Here is a 21,590-nt window from a genome sequence, read left to right as displayed (position 1 = left end):
GGTACCAGAAGATGTTGTTCTACTTGACAACATTGGGCGTCGCCAACTTCCTCACGGAGAACGAGCCGCCCGCACCAAGCGACCAAGAGACTAGGCTCGAAGTCATGGCAGATTATGAAGCTTGGAGGAAAGGAGATTACCTTTGTAAAAATTTCATTCTAAGTGCTTTAGATGATAGTTTGTACAATGTATACTCCAATGTAACCACATCTAAACAAATGTGGGAAAACCTAGAAAAGAAGTATAGCATAGATAATGCTGCAGGGACGGAACAAGTTGTAGCATCCAAGTTTATGGACTACAAAATGGTCGACTCTCGACCCGTCATGGAGCAAGTCCAAGAGCTCCAAATGATCATCCACTCATTAGTGGCTGAAGGGATGACCTTGCCCGATAAGTTCCTAAGGTGCACGATCATTGACAAGCTCCCTCCAAGTTGGAAGGACTTCAAGAGTTATCTCAAGCACAAGCGAAAGCAGATGACCCTTGAAGACTTGATCGTGAAGTTGCGCATTGAGGCCGACGTGCGCAAAAGTGATCAAAAGGCTAAGGGCTTCACCCCAAATGAAGCCAAAGCCAACCTGTTGGAGCGGGGCGGTCCCTCCAACAAACGCCCTCGCCCAAACCGTCCAAACGACAAAGGGAAGGGAAAGCAGCCTTCAAAGAAGTTTGAAGGCGACTGCTACAAATGTGGCAAACCGGGCCACTTTGCCAAAGACTGCCGCAGCAAGAAGAAGAAGCCGGCAGCCCACGTCGTTGAGAAGGAGTTCAAGGACTGGGATGAGAACGACCTCATTGCAGTGGTCACTGAAGAGGTTAACCTTGTTGATAACAAGGGAGGCTGGTACATCGACACCGGCGCTACTGCTCATGTTTGCTCCGACAGGAGCAAGTTTGCCTCCTACACTGCTGTTGAAGGGAGGAAGATCAACATGGGGAATCAAGCATCGTCAGAAGTCCTCGGCGTTGGCAACGTGATTCTCATGATGACGTCTGGCCTAACTATCACTTTGAAGGATGTGCTGCATGTCCCGGACATCCGCAAGAACCTAGTGTCAGGATCAATACTAGTTAATAAAGGGTTTAAACTTGTATTTGAGTCCGATAGGTTTGTCTTGTATAAGTTTGGAAAATCCATCGGAAAAGGTTATGTAACCGATGGGCTTTTCAAGCTTAGTGTAGCAACTCGAAGTGTTGCGAAGCCATTGGCCAATAAGAATAAAGCATCTACTTCCTCTTATTTGATTGAGTCTTCAAATTTGTGGCATTGTAGATTGGGACATGTAAATTCAAAAGCCATTAAAAGATTAGTAAATTTAGATTTACTAAAGGCTAATGAATTGGATATCCAAGATAAATGTGAAATTTGTCTTGAAGCAAAAATGACTAAGTTGCCGTTTCACTCGGTTGAACGAAGCACAAAACCCCTTGAATTAATTCACACGGATGTATGTGATTTAAAGATGTTGCAAACTAGAGGTGGTAAAAAGTACTTTATCACTTTCATAGATGATTGCACAAGATATTGCTACATTTATCTTTTAAGAAGCAAAGATGAAGCAATAGAGGCGTTCAAAAATTATAAGAACGAAGTTGAGAATCAACTTGGTTGTAAAATCAAAATGATTCGAAGCGATAGAGGAGGCGAATATGTAGCCCCGTTTGAGGAGTTATGCAACGCAAGTGGTATAATTCATCAAACAACTGCTCCATATTCACCACAATCCAATGGTGTTGCAGAACGCAAGAATCGAACTCTAAAAGAGATGATGAATGCACTGCTACTCAGTTCAGGATTACCACATAACATGTGGGGGGAAGCTGTTTTGACAGCAAACTATATCTTGAATAAAATCCCTCTCAAAGGAAAAGATGTTACTCCTTATGAGTTGTGGAAGGGAAGGAAGCCATCCTACAAATACCTCAAAGTGTGGGGGTGTTTGGCAAAGGTGATGGTTCCTCCGCCCAAAGAAGTTACAATCGGACCTAAGACGGTTGATTGCATCTTCATTGGATATGCACTTAACAGTAGTGCATATCGATTTGTTGTTCACAAGTCTGAAATATCGACTATCACAGTAGGAACAACAATTGAGTCGAGGAATGCTGTATTTCTCGAAAATACCTTTCCTTGCAAAGATAAGGAAAAAGTATCAACCAATTCTGAGACAAGAATTGAAGAAGCCACTAGTTCTAAACAAGTGGAAGAAGAAGCCACTAGTTCTAAATCAACAGATGCGGAACCTGAATCGCGCAAGCGTGCAAGGCCCGATCCAAAAGATACAGTACTAAGACGTGGTAATAGAGTCAGAACACCAAAAACTTTTGGTCCTGACTACATTGCTTTCATGTTGGATGAAGAACCAACATCGATAAAAGTAGCCTTTGCTGGCCCAGACGGGCTGCATTGGAGAGAAGCTGTTCAAAGCGAAATTGATTCAATTTTGCTAAACCACACATGGGTGTTGGTTGATTTGCCCGAAGGTGCTAAACCTTTAGGATGCAAATGGGTTCTTAAAAGAAAGTTTAAGGCCGATGGAACAGTTGATAAGTATAAAGCCCGATTAGTAGTAAAGGGTTTTAAACAAAAAGAAGGACATGACTTCTTCGATACCTATTCACCTGTAACAAGGATTACATCTATCCGGGTGCTTCTCGCTATTGCTGCATTGCACAATCTCGAGATTCATCAAATGGATGTAAAGACCGCGTTTCTGAATGGTGAACTAGAAGACGAAATCTACATGGAACAACCCGAAGGGTTTGTAGTACCTGGACAAGAGAAAAAGGTATGCAAGCTCGTGAAATCCCTATATGGATTGAAACAAGCGCCATTGCAATGGCACTTGAAGTTTGATAATGTGATGTTATCAAATGGGTTTAAAATCAACGAGTGCGACAAATGTGTCTACATCAAGAGCACTAATAACGGTCATGTTATAGTGTGTCTCTACGTTGATGATATGTTAATCTTGGGTAGCAACACTCAAGTAATTAACGATACAAAGGCCATGTTAAAGAGAAACTTTGACATGAAAGACATGGGTCTAGCCGATGTAATTCTTGGAATGAAGATTTTAAGAACGAATGATGGAATCATCTTAACACAATCACATTATGTTGAGAAGATATTGAATAAATTCAAAGCCTATGATGGCGCGCCGGTTAAGACTCCAATTGAACTCGACGTTCACTTGAGCAAAAACAAAGGCGAGCCCGTTGCACAAGAAGAGTATGCACGGGTCATCGGGTGCATTATGTACTTGACTAATTGCACTCGACCTGACATTGCTTGTGCCGTGAACAAGTTAAGTCGTTACACGAGCAATCCAAGCAAAGAGCATTGGAGAGCTCTTGTGAGGGTTTTGAGATATTTAAAACACACTCAAAATCTTGGGCTACACTTCTCGAGATACCCCCCGGTGCTTGAAGGGTACTGTGATGCCAATTGGATATCCGATAATAGAGACTCACTTTCAACAAGTGGATATGTCTTTACTATTGGGGGTGGTGCTGTATCGTGGAAATCCACAAAACAGACCTGTATAGCCCGATCAACAATGGAATCGGAGTTCATTGCCTTGGATAAGGCTGGTGAGGAAGCCGAGTGGCTTAAGAACTTCCTTGAAGACATTCCATGTTGGTCTAAGCCAGTGCCACCAGTGCTGATTCACTGCGATAGCCAAGCGGCTATTGGAAGGGCAAACAATGGTTTCTATAACGGTAAGTCTCGACATATACGTCGACGACATAACACCGTGAGACATTTGATCACAACAGGGGTGATTACAATTGACTATGTGAAGTCAATAGATAATCTAGCGGATCCGCTAACCAAAGGGTTAAACCGTGATCAAATGAATAAGTTGCTAGAGGGAATGGGTTTGAAATCCACAAACTAAAGAATTGTCATAGTGGTAACCCAACCATGATGACTGGAGATCCCAAGAACTTGGTTCAAAGGGACAACTAAGCTATGAGAGTTCATGGAAAAACACTCAAACTATATCTATTCCCTAGAGAGCAATAGAGTGTTGGAGAACTTGCCTCGTGGTAAAGGCTAAGTCTATGACTTTTAATGGTTCTTAAGGATCTCAAAGAGATGGAATTCTCAAAGAGACCAAGTATGGCAAGGTACTTGACTAAGAATCACCTACGTAAGTGCGAAGTGTGGTCGCTTCATAAAAAACGCACTTATGAATCCAAAGTGGTGTCCAAGACCGCAATGGACACAAAACGTGAGAACGGATGAGGTTGAGGTGTTTAAGTGTTAACACCATTGTCTCGGTGCACGCCGTGGGGGATTAGTTCAAAGCATCGCGCTACTAAGCCGCCTGTGTATCCGATGGTGTCGACTATGGAGGGTTCAAAGTCAACAACTACCTATCCTTATGCTTATATACCTCGCGAGGGTTGAGCTTGTGTCTGCATGCATATGCATTCGGCTATTTCCACTCATGTGGGGGATTGTAAAAAATCATGGATTAAATATGCCCGGTCAATGGATTTTGACCAAATAATAAATGTGACGAGACATTTAATTTTGTGAAATTAAATGACATAGCGTCGATCTACATTTTACGTAGGTAAATGTAGTATATTCACTTTCTCAAATCCGATTTCCGGTGAGTGAGAAATAGTGGATTAAAGTTGGGCATAATTAGCTTTTAATTAAAGCTTGGAGATGGAGCTTAGGGAATAATTAACTAGTGTTAATTATCCCACATTGGAGGATTAACACATCTTTAATGTGTATAAATTAAGTGACTTTATGTTACTTAATAATTATAGTGGACCAAGATGGGTGAAAGAGCCCACACGCGCGCACACGCGCGCGCCGCCGCCGCCCGCCCGCCCGAGCCCGAGCCCGTGCCCGTGCCCGTGCACGTGCTCGTGCTCGTGCTCGTGCTCGTGGTCGCGGGCGCGGGCCGCGGGCCTCGGGCCTCGGGCCTCGGGCCCGGGCCCGAGCCCGAGCCCGATCCCGATCCCGATCCCGATCCCGATCTCGATCTTGATCTTGATCTTGGACTTGGACTTGGACTTGGACTTGGATCTTGGCAATTGGTCTTTGGGTGGTCTTTGGGCTTGGTGCTTGGCCCAAACTATTCTTTTTGGACCACCGCCGAGTCAGCAATCCAAGTGGCTTGACACGTCGTCAAGCGAGGCACAGTCACGGTTGCCACGTGAGAAATCCACACGCTCCACACACGGATGGCACACTCCTGCCACACGTCTGTAACCGACGTCGGTTACGAATTGCCATGATGACAGCCATCATGGCTGTTGACCCCCTGCAGTGGACTGAGCCTATAAATAGGCCAGCCATTCCATGCATCACTACACAATTCAAAAAGCATTCTGCATCATAAGCTCTCTCCCTCTCCCTGCATAGTTTTTTCTGTCGAAGCTCTGCCCTCTCCTCCATCCAGTTCGCCGGAGCTCTGTTGATTGCGGTGCTGCATCAATAGAGACGTAGCCGTTTTACCTTTGGGGACGACACGCCAAACCGAAGAGCACTACCGGGGCGTATCTCGTCTTGCGGGAAGAGGCCTCCTCGACTCGGCTAATCAGGCCTCGGGCCTCGGGCCTCGGGCCCGGGCCCGAGCCCGATCCCGAGCCCGATCCCGATCTCGATCCCGATCTCGATCTCGATCTTGATCTTGGACTTGGACTTGGACTTGGACTTGGACTTGGACTTGGATCTTGGCAATTGGTCTTTGGGTGGTCTTTGGGCTTGGTGCTTGGCCCAAACTATTCTTTTTGGACCACCGCCGAGTCAGCAATCCAAGTGGCTTGACACGTCGTCAAGCGAGGCACAGTCACGGTTGCCACGTGAGAAATCCACACGCTCCACACACGGATGGCACACTCCTGCCACACGTCTGTAACCGACGTCGGTTACGAATTGCCATGATGACAGCCATCATGGCTGTTGACCCCCTGCAGTGGACTGAGCCTATAAATAGGCCAGCCATTCCATGCATCACTACACAATTCAAAAAGCATTCTGCATCATAAGCTCTCTCCCTCTCCCTGCATAGTTTTTTCTGTCGAAGCTCTGCCCTCTCCTCCATCCAGTTCGCCGGAGCTCTGTTGATTGCGGTGCTGCATCAATAGAGACGTAGCCGTTTTACCTTTGGGGACGACACGCCAAACCGAAGAGCACTACCGGGGCGTATCTCGTCTTGCGGGAAGAGGCCTCCTCGACTCGGCTAATCACACTGGTTTAGTAGTTTCGATTATACGTTGTATTTTTAAGTTCAGTTCTTCCTTTCCTTTCTTTTGGGTTGTATTACGCCCGGTAGTTATCTTTGTAATCCCAGAAACCAACACATTCCAAAGAAAAATACAAATCACTCTTGTTATTGAGATAAGCAGAGTAATATATAGAAAAAATATTTCGTAATCACGTAGCTTCTTTTAAATATAAAAAGAAGATAATCATATAATAGAACAAATTTCTCGCAATAGATATTATAGAAGTGTTACCTGGAATCTATATATCAATGTTAGGAATGTAATTTAAATGTTAATTCTAAATATTGTACAAACTCCAAACTATGATTCGGACTGTTAGAAAATGTCAACATATGGCAAAATAATAGCAACAAAAAATGTCAACACAATGTTAACGGTTGACATTGTGTTGACACTATGTTGACATCAAAATCATGAAATTTTACTATGTATTGACATTATGTTGAAACTGTATTGATACTGTTGAGGAGTTTAGAGTTTGTAAAATATATAGAGTTTGCATTTTTTTTTTTATTGTTAGTGTCATTAGTCTATTAGTGTCACTAGTCTATTGAATCACTCAAACTCACAATTTCGATTTCGTCATCATACCTTCATTATTATTGGTATTAATATTATTTCGCACCTTTTAAAAGTAGTACTAGTTCCAACATTACGAAGAATGGTACTTTTAAAATTAAGTAACATTAAACTCTATATTTATTACATCTGCAAAATGTATTAAGAAGATGTACATTTGTTAGTTGGCGTGGAAATGGAGTTGGCATTAATAATGTTAGGCAAGAATATTTAGATAGTATTCTGAAATTTGTTGTACTTTTAAGATAGAAAACAACGGCGACGGGTAATTTATTCATGCCCTTGCCCAACATTCAGTCATCGTACTATACTACATATCACCATTTATTTTTCGGCCAATATTAAAAATTATGGAGTATAAATTCTAATTGTATGGCAAGAAGAGTTATTGACTATTGAGGCCATCCAACATCTAAAATCCCTTGACCATGGTCTCTTATTAACTTTTACTACTACTTTAGTGCTCATTTCTTTTATACAATTTTTTTTCTTATAAGTACTCTTATTATTCACGAGTCTCATTTTTTATATTTATTTTTATATTTATGATAAAATACACTTTTTCATTAAAAATAAGAAATTAATTAATTTTTTGACTAAATACAAAATTAAAATTATAAAAAAGTAGTATAATATTATTTCATTCGTCCTAAGATAAGCGAAGCACTTCTTTTGGACACATGATTTAAGGAATTGATATTTAAATAGTTAAAGTGGAGAGAGTAAAGATTGAGAAATAGAAAAGTTGGGGGTAGAGAGAGAATAAAGTAGGTGGAGAATAAAGTAAGAGAGATGATTTTTTGCTAAAAAGAAAAATGAATCACTTTTTAGTGGGACATTCCAAAAAAGAATATGACTCACTAATATTGGGGCGGAGGGAGTAGATAGTTAAAAAAATGGATAACTGCCTTAAAAGCCACCAACTTTGCCCGAATTCCGGTTTTTCCCACGACCTATAAAATTGGCGTATAAAGTCACCAACTTTGCACTTAGTCGCCGATTTCTCATGATGGTTTTTCCGGCGAAAGAGTGCGCTGACGTGTCGTATTTAATTGATGTGGCGTCTCGTGGCGGCTGACATGTGCAACAATTATTGACTGTGCAATATAAAAAAATAAACTTAAAAAACAAAATTAAAAAAACAATTAGGGCCCAAGCCTTCATTGTCTTCCTCCCAACCCCCCCCCCCCCCCCAAGCATTCATCGTCTTCCTCCCACCCCCGTTTCTGGCTCTTCATCGCCTTCCTTTGGGCCCAAGCCCTCATCATCTCCTTCGCCCGCACTTCCCCTCTCTGCTTCCCCGACCGTTCCTCCCCCCTCCCCCTCCGTCTGCTACGTCCCGATTCACTCCAATACCACCACCCTCTCGGAGCCTCCTCCCGCCCTATACACCGACGATTGCCCATCCGGCGGCGTCTTCTCCTACGACCTCCCCCCTCCTTCAATCGCGACCTCGTCGTCCCTAATTGCACCGATCTCAACTTCTGGAATTGGGAATGCAGCATCATCTCCAACCACGGCTACGGCCGCGCCGCCTCCGAGCTCCGCCGCACCCTCCCCTCCCATCTCCACAAATCCTGGTACCACACCAATCAATTCTCCCCGCTGATCTCCTCTTCCACCACCGCATCCTCAGGCACAATTTCCGAACCCTAGATCCGGATCTCGCCACGACGAAAATAACGGGGAATTAAAAAAAACAAAATTATTGACATGAGATTGCAGTTGGTCGGAAACTGCCACTCCGTTGCAGCGGCGGGGGTTTCAGCTAGCGGATTGGCGCCGCCGGTGGCTCTGATTATGTCAGTTAGATCTCCTTGATTGTAATTCCCCATCCTCTTTAGCAAGTCGCGGCTGCACATAATCGCTATTGTCTCATTTGGCTCCTTCGATTTGATCGCAACAAATTAGAACGTGCAGTTTCCGATTGAAGCTTGCTGTTGCTGCAGAACTGAAAAACCTAATTTAGGAAGTTGGAAAAACAAGAGAGATTAATCTTTAGAGAGAGAGATTAAGAAATATTTTAATTAGAGGGTTTTAACTTTTAAGAAGGTTTGGATTATTTAATTAGTGGAAATGAAGACATCAAAAGGGTCAAAATTGTGCAACTGTTTCTCGCCATCCACGTCAACATTCAGGCATGCCACATAAGACGCTTAGTTGCCGGAAAACACCGGGTCGGGTCAATTTGGGAGATACCAGCGACCCGCCAAAGTTGGTGACTTTATACGCCAATTTTATAGGTCGTGGGAACAACCAGAATTCGGGCAAAGTTGGTGACTTTTAAGGCAGTTATCCCTTAAAAAAACATACTACATAATTAAAATTATAAAAAAGACGACTACATAATTAAAACATAACTCCTAAAAATTTACAATCATATATATAAATGTTTCTAGAGTTTTTGGATCATTCCTCAATATACCTTGGATTTTTGTAGGTTCATAATACATGTGTTTGCTATAGGGTTACAAGTTACAACATGACACATATGTCCGTGTCATGAATCAGCGCTGAAGTTGAGTATTGGAAGGCGACACCTCCACACACAATTCACTCACTCTCTCCCAACTCATACACCCGGACCATCATCGTTTGTTGAGTATTGGTAGTCCGATGTGTGTTTTGTGCGCTTCGATCATGCCTTTAATCCATCTGACCCACTTTCTGAACCATATACAAGCTGTGACATATTTTAAAGACCTGTTTTGATCTATGTCATATATTTTCTCGGAAAGTCTATATCTTTGAATTAAGATTTTCATTGATTTTCTCTATCTATATCATTGTTCAATATTTAGTGCTACTACTAATTTATGGAGTATTATTTGTATACTAATATACTCCATATAAGAAGAAAAATTAATATACGTGGTGGTGAGTGATGGGTGAATGATGTGGGGTACAATACAATATTATGTCTGATTTAAAACCTTAAATGGGCAGACATTTTGGTTGTCAGCCCTCTTTGACACGTGAATAGTATTCCATTTCAGGGAAGATGAGTTTAAAGTAAGTCACATCCAATAGCAATAGCAATAGCTTGGCCCATGCCCATCCCATATACTCAATTATAGAGCTGAAGCTAATTTCCTCAACTCACTCTCTCCCTTTCATTTAACTACCTTTTCCTTAATTTCACTTTCCCTCCTTACACCCCACTACTTTTCTCTCTTTTTCTTTTATACTGGACTATTTTTATTCCATTACTTATCTGTTTTGAGTTGAGGTAGAAAGTAACACAACTGTTTGATATACCGGCTTGGATAACAAATAGTCTCGTGATTTGAAATACTCCTACTATAATTAATTACTGACAGCAACGCTTCATTGATCCATTCTTTAAAGGTTATTACTTATATGTAATGCTAATTGATACATTTACGTCATTTTGTAGTGTAGCTCTAGAGGGATTATTGTGTACAAACAAATTCTTATTGTCGGCCTGATCAATTGCAAAATTAGGATACATCTTTTGTCAATTTTTGCCTAATGTATATATGCCATACAAATTCAACTTGTGTACATGTTGTCACCAACATCGTATATATGCATTTAAGAAATAAAGCATGGTTTTTATATATACTTAATCAACCATTTCTCAATACAAGGCAAAATGTAATAGTAGTACTAAATTAAGTGTGGAGTAAATACATGGATTGCTTGCACGCATAGTGCATTAGTCTCCATCAAAATTGCTTCTTCGTCATATTTAAATTTGTAGAAATGATAGTGCTTGAGAAATGATGAATACGCCTCCACTAAGTGTATTTAGGTGCTCGCTTTCCTTTACCATTACAATTCCACTCCACTATATATAGAAAGGAAGTCTTGTAATTTCCCCCAACAAAGAAAAAACACATTTGATTCTATGCTATTTCACTTTTCTTTGTGTTTTTATTTATGCATTAAATATTAAGCATTGTTCATTTGCATGTTAGCACTTATTAGAATCTAATTGGATTTTATTTATCAACACTTTTGAAAATGGGAATGCAACTAAACGTATAGAGAGTGTGATTCAATATTCAAAATTAAATTTCTAGGAACAAATGGGCTCGAATTAATCCTCAATTACCTAGTTATAATTAAGGTGACAAGATGTAATTCACAAAAAGGCTAAAATGCAACAATAAACTTTTCCAAAAGATCACCTTATTATGAACGGCAGCATGTCTGAACTTTATTATTCACCTTTGGAGTCTTAGATTATTGTCGTCTTTGGTGTGGAGTGTAGACATGAAATCTCTCTCTCTCTCTATCTCTCTCTCTTTCTCTGCAATATGGTCATTGTATTTCTCTCTTAAAATCTAAGGGCAATACAAAAAAAGACTCGAGAGTTATCAAAATATTAAATTAAACCATCTAAATTATTACAAATAATAAATGCGTAACCAACATAGTATTATAATTCTTCCGGATTCCGGAACCATAGGAGTATATCTAAACGTGTGTACAATTTCTTATTATATCGTATGTTACAATAGAATAAATAGGCCATTACTATTTTGTATCACATGTTTGAGTTTAGTAATCCTGGAAAACGTGCAATAAAAATAGTAGTGGAAAAAATATGTGTATTATGAAGGCGAATATAGATTAGGTGGTGTTTAAAGAGAAACAAGATGGTCCCTTTAAAAAACATGAAACATCGGTAAAACATGAGAATGTTGCTCAAGTGAGCTGGTGGGATAGCTACCTAGCTGAGATTACAACAACACGTCCGTGGGTATTTTCGTCATTTCCACTTCCCGGAGATGTGACATTCAGGATTAACTGAAAAGTAGTATGCCCACGCTCCAAAGCTGAAAGCTTTATTTTTTTATTTTTTGGTTTTTCAATTTCAACAAACTGGATTGACATTTAAAGAATTGCATAAATAGGCGAATTATAAATTTCCGTTTACAGATAGATAGTGGGGAGCGACCAAATCAAAACCACTTTTTTAGGTAAACAAACAAAAATACCCTCCTTAAGAGTGAGTGTCCACAATAGGGGATCCACGGCTCCCGGACAGGGGGTGGCTGGTTGCGGCTCCCTATAGTGGTGGACAAGGAGAGTCGCGGCAGGGGGGCCCATGGACGCGCTACGGAGACGGCCTGGCCGAGGCTCTTGGGCGCTAGCCACAGCGCACTATTGTGGCGGTCGAGAGCCGCGGCTGTCACGACAACATCTCCCTAGTGCTAGTGAGCGCAGCTATATCGTTACTACATAGTCGCAAAATCAAAGGGATAAGCATAAGGAATAAGTCAAACTCAAAATATTAATTCCGAAGACGAAAATGGTACATAGTCAAAATGAAATCAGGGTATAATAACTGGGTTCATAAACTTCTAGTACATAGTCCTATCGCAGAGGAAGAGACCAAGACAAAGTAGCATGTGTGAGGACACACTACTTTGGGTTACCTATTGCTACTTATTAACAATCATTACTCAACACCTTCGCCTCCTCGTACACGCTCAACCCGCACGTTAGAAAAGAAACATGCCGGGCTGAGTACTTAATATACTCAATGGACATAGTGCCAAATATAAATTTGCCAGCCACAGTTGAGTGAACACGAGGTTTTTTATTTAAATGCCCGAGTCACTAAATTTCCTTTAATTTCATAAAATTGATTGCGCAATCACATAAACATAGATATCATATCTGAACGTATGTGAACCGGGAATGTGACCACATTCCACGACGGTCACTGGATCGGCCAACTAGAAAGCTAGCTCACGATCCCCATATGTGTACACTAGTCCGGGTAGGGTTTGCGGCCCTACTGGGACCCGAATTCGATTTAACATGATTGGCATAGCCAAGCAGATAGGTAATCGTAAAAGTAAAACATGGCATGCCAAACTTGTTTAGAAAAAAAATCACATATTCATACTAAAATCACGTTTTGAAAAGAATGCCCACCTCTTTCGCTTAACATATATCGCACTTGAGTATTCCCCTTTCCGGATTAGAGTGTAACTGGATAATTCCCTTTAAATAACAAGGTAGTGGTACAACAGTTAACGCGAGAAAACTACTGATTAGAATGCATGCACCCTAATTAAAGTCTTTTATAACGTTTCTCAATTTTTGTGTATTTTTTATTATTCGGCGGCCGCCCAAAATTCTTCTGTTGGCTTCTCGTATTTACCACAACGATGTAGGATAAAAAAAACCCCAAAATTAATTAAGCGCGTAATTAAATTATCGCCACCATTTCTCGTCGTAATTTATATTTATTTCTGACTTGGGTTAAAATTATTTATCCTTCGCATTATTTGGAAATTAATTAAATAATTCCCCACACTTAAATTATTTGACAACCCAAAGGTTTAATTAGTTGGCCCAAGAGTGATTATATTTTCGGGCCCAACAAAAGTACCAACTCAACCTACCTTATTTCTCCCATTCAAAAATTAGTGAGGCCCAATATAAAGTCAAACTTGCTCCTTTCCATCACTATCGGTATTCCTCTTTTCTCTCTCCCTCAAATTTCGTTTCCTTCACCCTTTCCCACAATTAAAGAGATCCCCGAATTGAAGAACCCTTGATTTCCGTCGCCTTCCTCCGGCAGAAATCGACGCCCAGCAGCTACTCTCGGTTCAATTGGAGTTACAGCTGCGTAAACGGACATGAGGAGGCGCATACCGCCACCGTGTCTCCTTCAGATTCCGCCGCTGCTGCCACTTCGACGGGATTCGCCGATGCGGCGGGAGGGGGAGGGTGAGGGTGAAGTCGCCGTTCAGCCGCTGCTGCCGCCCTCGTCGTATTTACACACCAGCCACCGCCACCGCCACCGTCCAGCCTCCTATTGCAGTCGCTGCTGTCCCCAGCCCGTGTTCACGATTCGCCGTCGGTCAGTCCCTCCGAATCTCCGAATGCAGCGCCGAGACAGCCACTGCCATGGCGGTTTACCGTCGAGGTCGGGGCTCGTCAAGCGGCCATCTCCGGGCAGTCCCAAGACTAAGCTAAGCCTTCTAATCATCTATCACTTGGTTTATTATAATCGAGTTCCTCTTGGCAGTAGCTAAGTGAGTGTAGAGTTAAGTTCTTCTTTCAATAATAAATTCTTACTTGGTGATAAGGTTTCAAATCTTGGAATGTTTGCTATGTTCTTTTTGTATGGAGCTCACTGGAGTGAGTTCGGTTCTGACGAAATTTTTGTTACTGATCTAAATTCTTAAAGGCTGCAACATATGCTTTCATTATTTGTTGTGGTGTTGAGGGAGCTCTAAGTTCCATTCTAGAAATAAGAGAGCATGCTTGGGCAGATTGTGATTCGAGTTTTTAAGCTTCTATATGATGTTATGAGAAAAGATTGGGAGAGGGGATGGAGGTGAAATACCTCTTGAAGTAGTTACTGTCCGGACTTCTGCTCCAAGAACTCCAAGCTCTCTAACTCTCTCTAAATGCTGAATTTTGTGGTGTGTGGAGGGGAAAAATCGATGCACATGAAGGGGTTTTTATAGGCAAAACTTGGTGTACTTTGGGTGAATTAAGTGAGCTGACATTGTAGTTGTCTTCATGTAGCTGCATACCTCTTTGTTGATCCCCATTGCAGCACTTTTGATTAAGAAATTTTGGTGGCAGGTGAAAGAGGGATATGCAGCAGCTGTTGGGAGGGATGAGGAGAGTGCAGAACTGTCATTGCTATTCTGGGATCATTTGACCTCCTTTTGTTAAAGTAGGTGTGTCTCCTTTCCTTGCTTGGATGGCGTTGAGTTTTGACGAGCATTTATGCCATTTTAGGCAATACTCGGTGTCCCCTTTGAAAAGAGTAAATGTCCTAAATTCTTTCTTAATTTGCTTGCTAGTATTTTGGTACTTAAAGAAATTTATTAGTTTTGCCTGCATCCTGCAGGTTCTTATATCCCAAGTTGGAGAGCAGGTTTGGCTGCTAAAGGGCTAACCTTCGGGCCGCCAGCCTTCCGTCGCCGGGCTGAACTATCGGGCCCAAAGGGATGTGGCCCGTGCTTGAAGGGGAGGAGGCCCGCTACCCTTTTTTTGTCCCTTACTATTATTATTATTTTTTTTGTTCTTTCCCATAAACTTGTGTGTAAAAAGGAAGTTATTAAGGAGTAGCTTGATGTATATATGTATAAATTTGAATCCGAACACTTTTAGTTCGTGAAGCATGATATTAAATCTTTGTACAACGTTCATTGTATTCTATAATCATACGTTAGGTCGTTTTAAACTTGTTCGATTATCACTTAAACTTTTATTCTTGCGAACTAGCAACATTAAGCATTAACGAAGGGCAATGAAATTCCATTCCAAAACACGAGTCAAGAGAGCTAAAATGTTCACTAGTTTGACATTATACATTAACGGAAAAGGACAAAAGAAGCGGGTATTATAGTGGTTCCGCCCAAGTTTCGAATTTTTTATTTTTATTTTCATTTTTTTAATATTTTCAAAAATTTTGTATAAATACCTCATTCCACACATTTTCACATCACACATTTTACACCCTAATTTTCATTGTATACTTTCCCCCTTTCTATAATACAACGAAGAATTGGTTTTAATTTTTTTTATTAAATTATGCATTTTTTAATTATTATAGTTCGATAATTTTTATTCTAGTTAAATTAAAATATAACTAAAAATAAAAAAAATTATTTTGTAGCTTGGGCTTGTCCACTATTAAGGTGGACAAGTTTTTTTGTGGCTTGGCCTTGGCCTTAACAGCAATCATGTAACCAAAGCAATTTTTAAATATTCATGCAAATATTAACGACACAAATAGTGATGTATTGCACGTCCAGCTACAAATCAAGTTTAAGCATGTCAAATATGTACTATTTCAAAGGATTACATTAAACCGTTGTACTAATTAATACTACCACTATTGAAGCCCTGAAAATGATATGATGGGCTCTACGCGACATGGTTTCGAAAATTAAAATTTCAGTATACATATGGGCTTTGTAATTGGGCCAATCACCTTAGGTCCATGGGCACATGAATATACAAGGAAGGGAACACATTGGCAATGCCGTAATATAATGATATGCCAGCCATATATAATGATCCCTCTTATCATTTTATACTGCAATTTTGGATTGATTTTTTAATTTAATTAAATTAAAATTTTAAGTATAATGAAACATCACTTAATAAAGAAGCTATTAAGTTAATCTAATATATTAATTAAATACATTAATTCTAACTTAAACTATAAATAGTGTAAGTAGTTTGAGACTAGCCGAAAGGGAATAGTGCAAGTAACATGGGACGGATTGAGTACTACATATCTAGCAAATAAGTATATGATTAAGACTAATTATAAATAAAAGTAATGTAGGCAAAAAGGAGAGGTGTTGTGTAATTTAGTTGCAGCCAAGAATGAGTGCAGAGTCATAATCTAGTTCAAGTAGAGTTATTCTGATTCTGTATTGTAAAGAGGTTGAAGCATAAAAGTTGATGAACACACATGATATATAATTGAGAGAGAAGCATTGTTGATGATGAAGGAGGTAGGGGAGGGCAGGGCAGCTAGTCCCACATGAAAGAGAGAGTTTGATGGGATGATCCAACATTGTGGTGAGGAAAATGCAAGGTGGTTTGATGATAGTCGATGGCGATGGCGGGAGGGGGAAATGACAGAAGAGGGAGAGCACCATCACATTCCATCATCATATTTGGTGATACAAAGGCTGAGGAGCTACTGCTTTCCAGTTGATGAGCTGCTGCTGCTGCTGTGTCCAAGTAGCTGAGCTGCTGCTGCTGCAACGCGCCTTCTCCTATTTCATTCCCGTCGTTCACATCCACCCCGGACCAAGGGTATCCCATCACACCAGCTACTATCTGTGGCTCCCTGCTGAATGACACCAGCCTTTCCTCCATTCGAGTAGAAGAGCTGCGTGTTTGGGCCTTCCTCCTCCGCCTCCTGTTGTGCCCATCAAGCCGCTTCCTGCAGCTGCGTTTTCCTTCGTCAAACTCCACCAGTGAGTGGAACCTATTCAACAGCAGCATGCGCATGCCAATCTTATCATATCCCTCCAATTAACATATGTTCAAAATTCACATCTATTTTTACCTGCTGCACTGCTGGCAAAAGCGCTGCTCTCGACCCCCAATCGTCACCCTAGGGGTCTTCGAGTGAGCTTCACAGACCTTATGCCGCCGGTGATACTCTCTGCACAACCTTAAATCAGCGCTGCATCGGTCCACCAAGCAATGCGCAACACTTGCAGGGGCCTTGGACCTCTTTGATGATGACTCCATTCCTAACCAAAAACACAAAACAAAACCACTCTCTTACAAACATTCACTTACTTCAAACCACCTTTCCTCCCCTCAACCAACACTCTATTCCCCTGCTACATATACTAATGCAAGTTACATAACTACCATACCATACAGAATAATTGCACACAGCAATATTGTGAAATGAATATCAACATAACAAGAACATTAGTCACCAACTAAATAATAATAATAATAATACTAGTATTTCAAACAATAGAGAAACCAGGTTAGCATGTCTGAATTCCTAGTATTCCAACTCAAATATGTCCTAACTACATTATAATTAAGCATCCATAAAAGACTTAGTGTAGAAACTTTAAAATGGTAACATATCTCACATACCACAACCAAACAACTATGGCAACAACAAGAAAGAGGAATAAACAAGAAATCTGCAGAGAGAGTGATAATAGATACAAAAAACTTGCTTGGCCAAGTTATGAAAGCCACACATGAACACTGAACCCCAGCTCACAACTTGTTTTATGAAAGCAGAAAACAGAAGAACTCAACACCATTTCTATAAAGACATGATTTTTATGAATCTCCCTTTGTACCAGTAGGAAGTGAGAAAAGGGAGTAGAAATTAGTACTACTACTTACTCAATGAGTATAGCATATATAGAAATTTGCTGCAAGAATTATCTATAATAGTTCATTCAAGGATTCTTGATGAGGGTTTACTTTACAACTAGGAAATGAGTGCGTAAAGTGTAAAGGGACAGAGCGAGAGAGTGGGGATTGTTGTACCTCAGAAATCAAACAAAGAATGTGCTAATACTTGAAATAGGAAGCCAAGAAAGTGAAATACTCTCCGAAGCAAGAATAAAGAAGGGAAGAAATAATAAACAAAGACTTACGGACAAGTGCAAATGGTAAAGGTTGACTTAGTGTTTCCATCCATTCATTCTCTGACAGAGACTCCATTAATAGAGAGGAGAGGACACAATGAGCAAAGCATTGCACAAATAGTGTTTGTAGGTGTGTAATAAGGAGAAGAATAGCAATAGTTATTATGGCTGCAGAGTAGGGGTGTGGGCTGTGGGGTTGGGTTGGAAAGAGCTATCAACTATAAATGAGCCAGGTGTAGTTTGGAGATATAGGCAATATGAGAACAAAATAGTCTTCAATGTGACATAAATTATTGGAGAAGAATAAGATCTTGTATTCAGACTCTATAACCACATATACATTCATCACCAAGAACCAAATTTTAATTTCTCTACTACATCAACACATAAATGAAGAAAGACCAAATTTAAAAGTAAAAAGTCTTGCACATATCCACAAAGCAAGAAAAGGAAAGATGCAGAAATGGTTGTATTTGTATGAGAGTGTGTTTTAGAGATGTGTGCTAACCTGACAAACTTAGGAACCAAAAATTAGAGACTAAAACAAACATTCCTTTTTTGGGTAGTAGCCTTGTAAGAAGTGATTAAATTACTAAATTTTTAGATTAAGAGATGAGTTTATATGCCATGAATATGGTAGTTGGGTAAAAAGGAGAAAGATAAAGCATACATAAAATGAGTGGCAAAGAAAGGGACAGGGTGTAACCTTTTTCTCTTGAATGTAATGAAAAAGAAAGCAAAGGAAGATTGGCTTTTGTGTATCTAATTGTCTAATTTCATCTAGCATTTGCTACCATATTTCCTACCAATACTATGATATGATATGATACAGCCTTCCCAAAGGAGCATCTGCATTTCACATTAATTTAGGTCTTCTTTATACTAAAAAAGAGATTGTTAAGTTATTTGATGCCAGTTATAGTAATACTAGTTGCATTAGGGCATAATATATACGTTATCTTTAATGTAATTTACACACTATATTCACATCAATGTATGGAACTACGAGCAGTAGCAACGCAGCACTACCGAGCATTGCACTCACTGAACTAGCACGCAGTTCAGCCACAAAGTGCTTACAGCAACAAAGTGTAAAAACACTTGGAAGCACTTCACTAACGCAATGCGCCATTCTCGGCAAATCATTGTGCACGCCGTGCCCCTAAGTCTAAATAAATTGTAGGCGTCTTCAATTTTTTTTATACTCCATTATTCATGTGCATGAAGCCATGAATACACCAGTTATTCTACTCAAAAAGTCATTTTCCAATTAACAATTATTTCCAATTCTTTTAAGTTGGCCTATTAATATTCATCATCTTGGAATCAATATTAAATTTTTTGTAACTAATGTTAATAATTGATAATGTGGTGTCATGATTGATGTACTATTAAATTATTTGGCGGAATCACCTGTTTTGGAGTGACTGAAATTCGAAAAATGGTTTTTGTTGAATAACCGACTCTCAAAAGAGGAAAATTGTTATCTTTGAATTCAATTCCACAAATAGGAACACAATTTTGTGGTCCACATAATTCCATGGATTTTCATTGCGACAAGTTTGAATCTTACACCATGTGATGGTACGTGTCATCCTACCTACTAATTAATTTATAATGTTCGTATTACTAATCTTTTTTTGTTTACATCATTTGGATGCTGCGGAGTTAGAGCATCCGCAGCGGTGGCGAAAGTCGCCACCGCCGTCCGCGCCGTTGGCAAGGCGAAGGACCGCCGCCGCTGCAGTCGCGCCGCTGGCACGGCGCTGCTCGATGTATCGAGCACGTCCGTGCCAGCGGACGCACACGTGTCGCCCTCCCATTCGTCAACGGCATAGCCGTTGAGTTTAAATTTTTTTTATTTTTTTTTTAAAAATCGGTTTTTTAATTAAAAAACCGATAAAAAATAAAAAAAAAATTCACTTCCCTAAAAAAATATATCCGTTTATAACCGTTTTTTACACCTTTTTAATTTTTTTCATTTTTTTTACCCCAAAAATACACTTTCATCTATAAATACCCCCAATTTCACTCCCAAAAATTCACACTTTCACTACACAATTCTCATCATCATTCTCTCATCTTCATTCTTATCTTCAATCTCTCATATCCATTTTCATCTTCCTCTCACACCCTACAACACCACTATGTCCGGTCATGATGACAACCCAAGCGGCTCCCACGGTTGGAACCCCGAATGGTTCGGTTCGCAACCGTTTCCTAGTCCGGATACGGAATATTCGGCCCCTCCAAGATTCGGGCGTTCCGGGTGGCTACCGGCCATACCCGGTCGACGACCAAGGTGGCTCCGATGGGCGATACGGGTGGACTCCGGAGCCTAGGCCTCCCGTCCCTTCCCAAACGCAGACTCCTCCATCTCGCGCCGGTGTCCGCACACCGTACTCACCGGCGGAGATGGATAGATTGTTCAAGTCGTACTTGGAAATCTCCGAAGATGCGGTGGTTGGCACGAACCAATCCGGCGATCACTTTTGGTGGCGCGTCTCTCGGCGGTACAATGCAAACCGGCCGCCGGGAACGATCGAGCGCAACGAGAGTATGGTGCGCAACTGCATCGGCCGAGCCAACGACGAAATTAGCAAGTTCAACGGCTATTTCCTCCAGGAGTCGCAGAATGCCGGGAGCGGGTGGAGCGAGGTCGACATCTTTTTCTTCTTCTTCTTTTTCCTTTTTTTTTTACAATTAAGGGCTATGAAAAAATGTGTCAGGTAAAGAATCATCTTTTTATTTTAATTTAATTTCGGAAGCGTGGATTATTGATTCATTTATAGTTTTATTAATTAGTTTCTGGTGGCCTAGCTGGCAACGAAAATATCAATCACTATTCTGTCAACCCCAGATGGACAAAGACAAATAGTACGTTTGTATCTTCAGCCGGTTGGACCGGAAATCGGGAATTGGTTGAGAGTTGGGCCATTTTAGACCGGATGAGTCAGCCGGTTGGACAGGAAACCGGGAATCGGTTGAACCGGTTTACACAAATTATTAAGCTTTCTTAACAAAATTAAAAACTGCTCCTAAAAGGAATCGACGCTTGAGCTCCTAAACATTGTTTTAGCACCTTCACCACTGGACCACTTCCATATCTGTGACTTAACATCAACTATAATTAATAATATACTGTAATGAACGAAATTTATTATCTATACTAACTATGGTACTCAATTATTATTAACAATTTACATGTAATATATTTTAAATTAGCTGACTTTTAATCTTTCTTATATAAATCTTGAACGTATGTATATATATATTTATTTAGTTACATATAATTTTATTATTTTTATATAATAGAGGTTTAATTACATTTATCATATTATATTATAATGAAACTTTATCATATAATTTAAACATTTGTATATATAATTTAATTATATTTATCATATACTAAATTTAAATTATGTTTATCATTCTTTTAGTATTAATCATTCATTAAATGGGTTATTTACTTTATATAATATTCTATAATTAATTATTTATATAATACAGTATTCCGGTTCGACCAATGGTCTAACCGGTTGGACCAGTTGAACCGTGAACCGATAGCCTTACCGATTCGCTCGCCGGTCCGCGGTTTTTAAAACATTGGTTTAAACCTACCTAACTATAAGTGTACAACCTTTACACCCAAAA

General features: G+C 40.2%; 2 protein-coding genes across 6 annotated transcripts in view; both read right to left on the bottom strand.

The window, feature by feature from the left end:
• Positions 1-21,590, bottom strand: part of LOC121798419 (DEAD-box ATP-dependent RNA helicase 21-like) — a 794,448-nt gene that overhangs the window by 214,999 nt on the left and 557,859 nt on the right. The window lies entirely within an intron of this gene.
• LOC121798455 (squamosa promoter-binding-like protein 18) lies at positions 16,136-18,558 on the bottom strand. 5 transcript variants are annotated; one of them, XM_042197471.1, is made up of 3 exons: positions 18,445-18,558; positions 16,874-17,063; positions 16,136-16,792 (listed from the first exon to the last, which is right to left on the bottom strand). In XM_042197471.1, the coding sequence occupies exons 1-3, from the start codon at positions 18,485-18,487 to the stop codon at positions 16,330-16,332; spliced, it is 696 nt and encodes a 231-aa protein (XP_042053405.1). In that variant the 5' UTR covers positions 18,488-18,558; the 3' UTR covers positions 16,136-16,329. The 5 variants fall into 5 exon arrangements, with proteins under 5 accessions (XP_042053405.1, XP_042053404.1, XP_042053407.1 ...); XM_042197470.1 differs by lacking the exon at positions 18,445-18,558 and adding an exon at positions 17,946-18,314; XM_042197473.1 differs by lacking the exon at positions 18,445-18,558 and adding an exon at positions 17,836-17,970.

Source organism: Salvia splendens, chromosome 4, assembly GCF_004379255.2.
Source record: "Salvia splendens isolate huo1 chromosome 4, SspV2, whole genome shotgun sequence".
Taxonomy (NCBI): Eukaryota; Viridiplantae; Streptophyta; class Magnoliopsida; order Lamiales; family Lamiaceae; genus Salvia; species Salvia splendens.
This window is presented reverse-complemented; position numbering and strand designations above follow the sequence as displayed.

Excerpts from the sequence above, each read along its gene's own strand:
- LOC121798455 (XM_042197470.1), bottom strand. The coding sequence starts at position 18,012 with ATGGAGTCTCTGTCAGAGAATGAATGGATGGAAACACTAAGTCAACCT. Across the intron at positions 17,064-17,945 it reads TTTACCATTTGCACTTGTCC|GAATGGAGTCATCATCAAAG; the intron begins GTAAGTCTTTGT and ends GTTTTTGGTTAG. Across the intron at positions 16,793-16,873 it reads TTTTGCCAGCAGTGCAGCAG|GTTCCACTCACTGGTGGAGT; the intron begins GTAAAAATAGAT and ends GCTGTTGAATAG.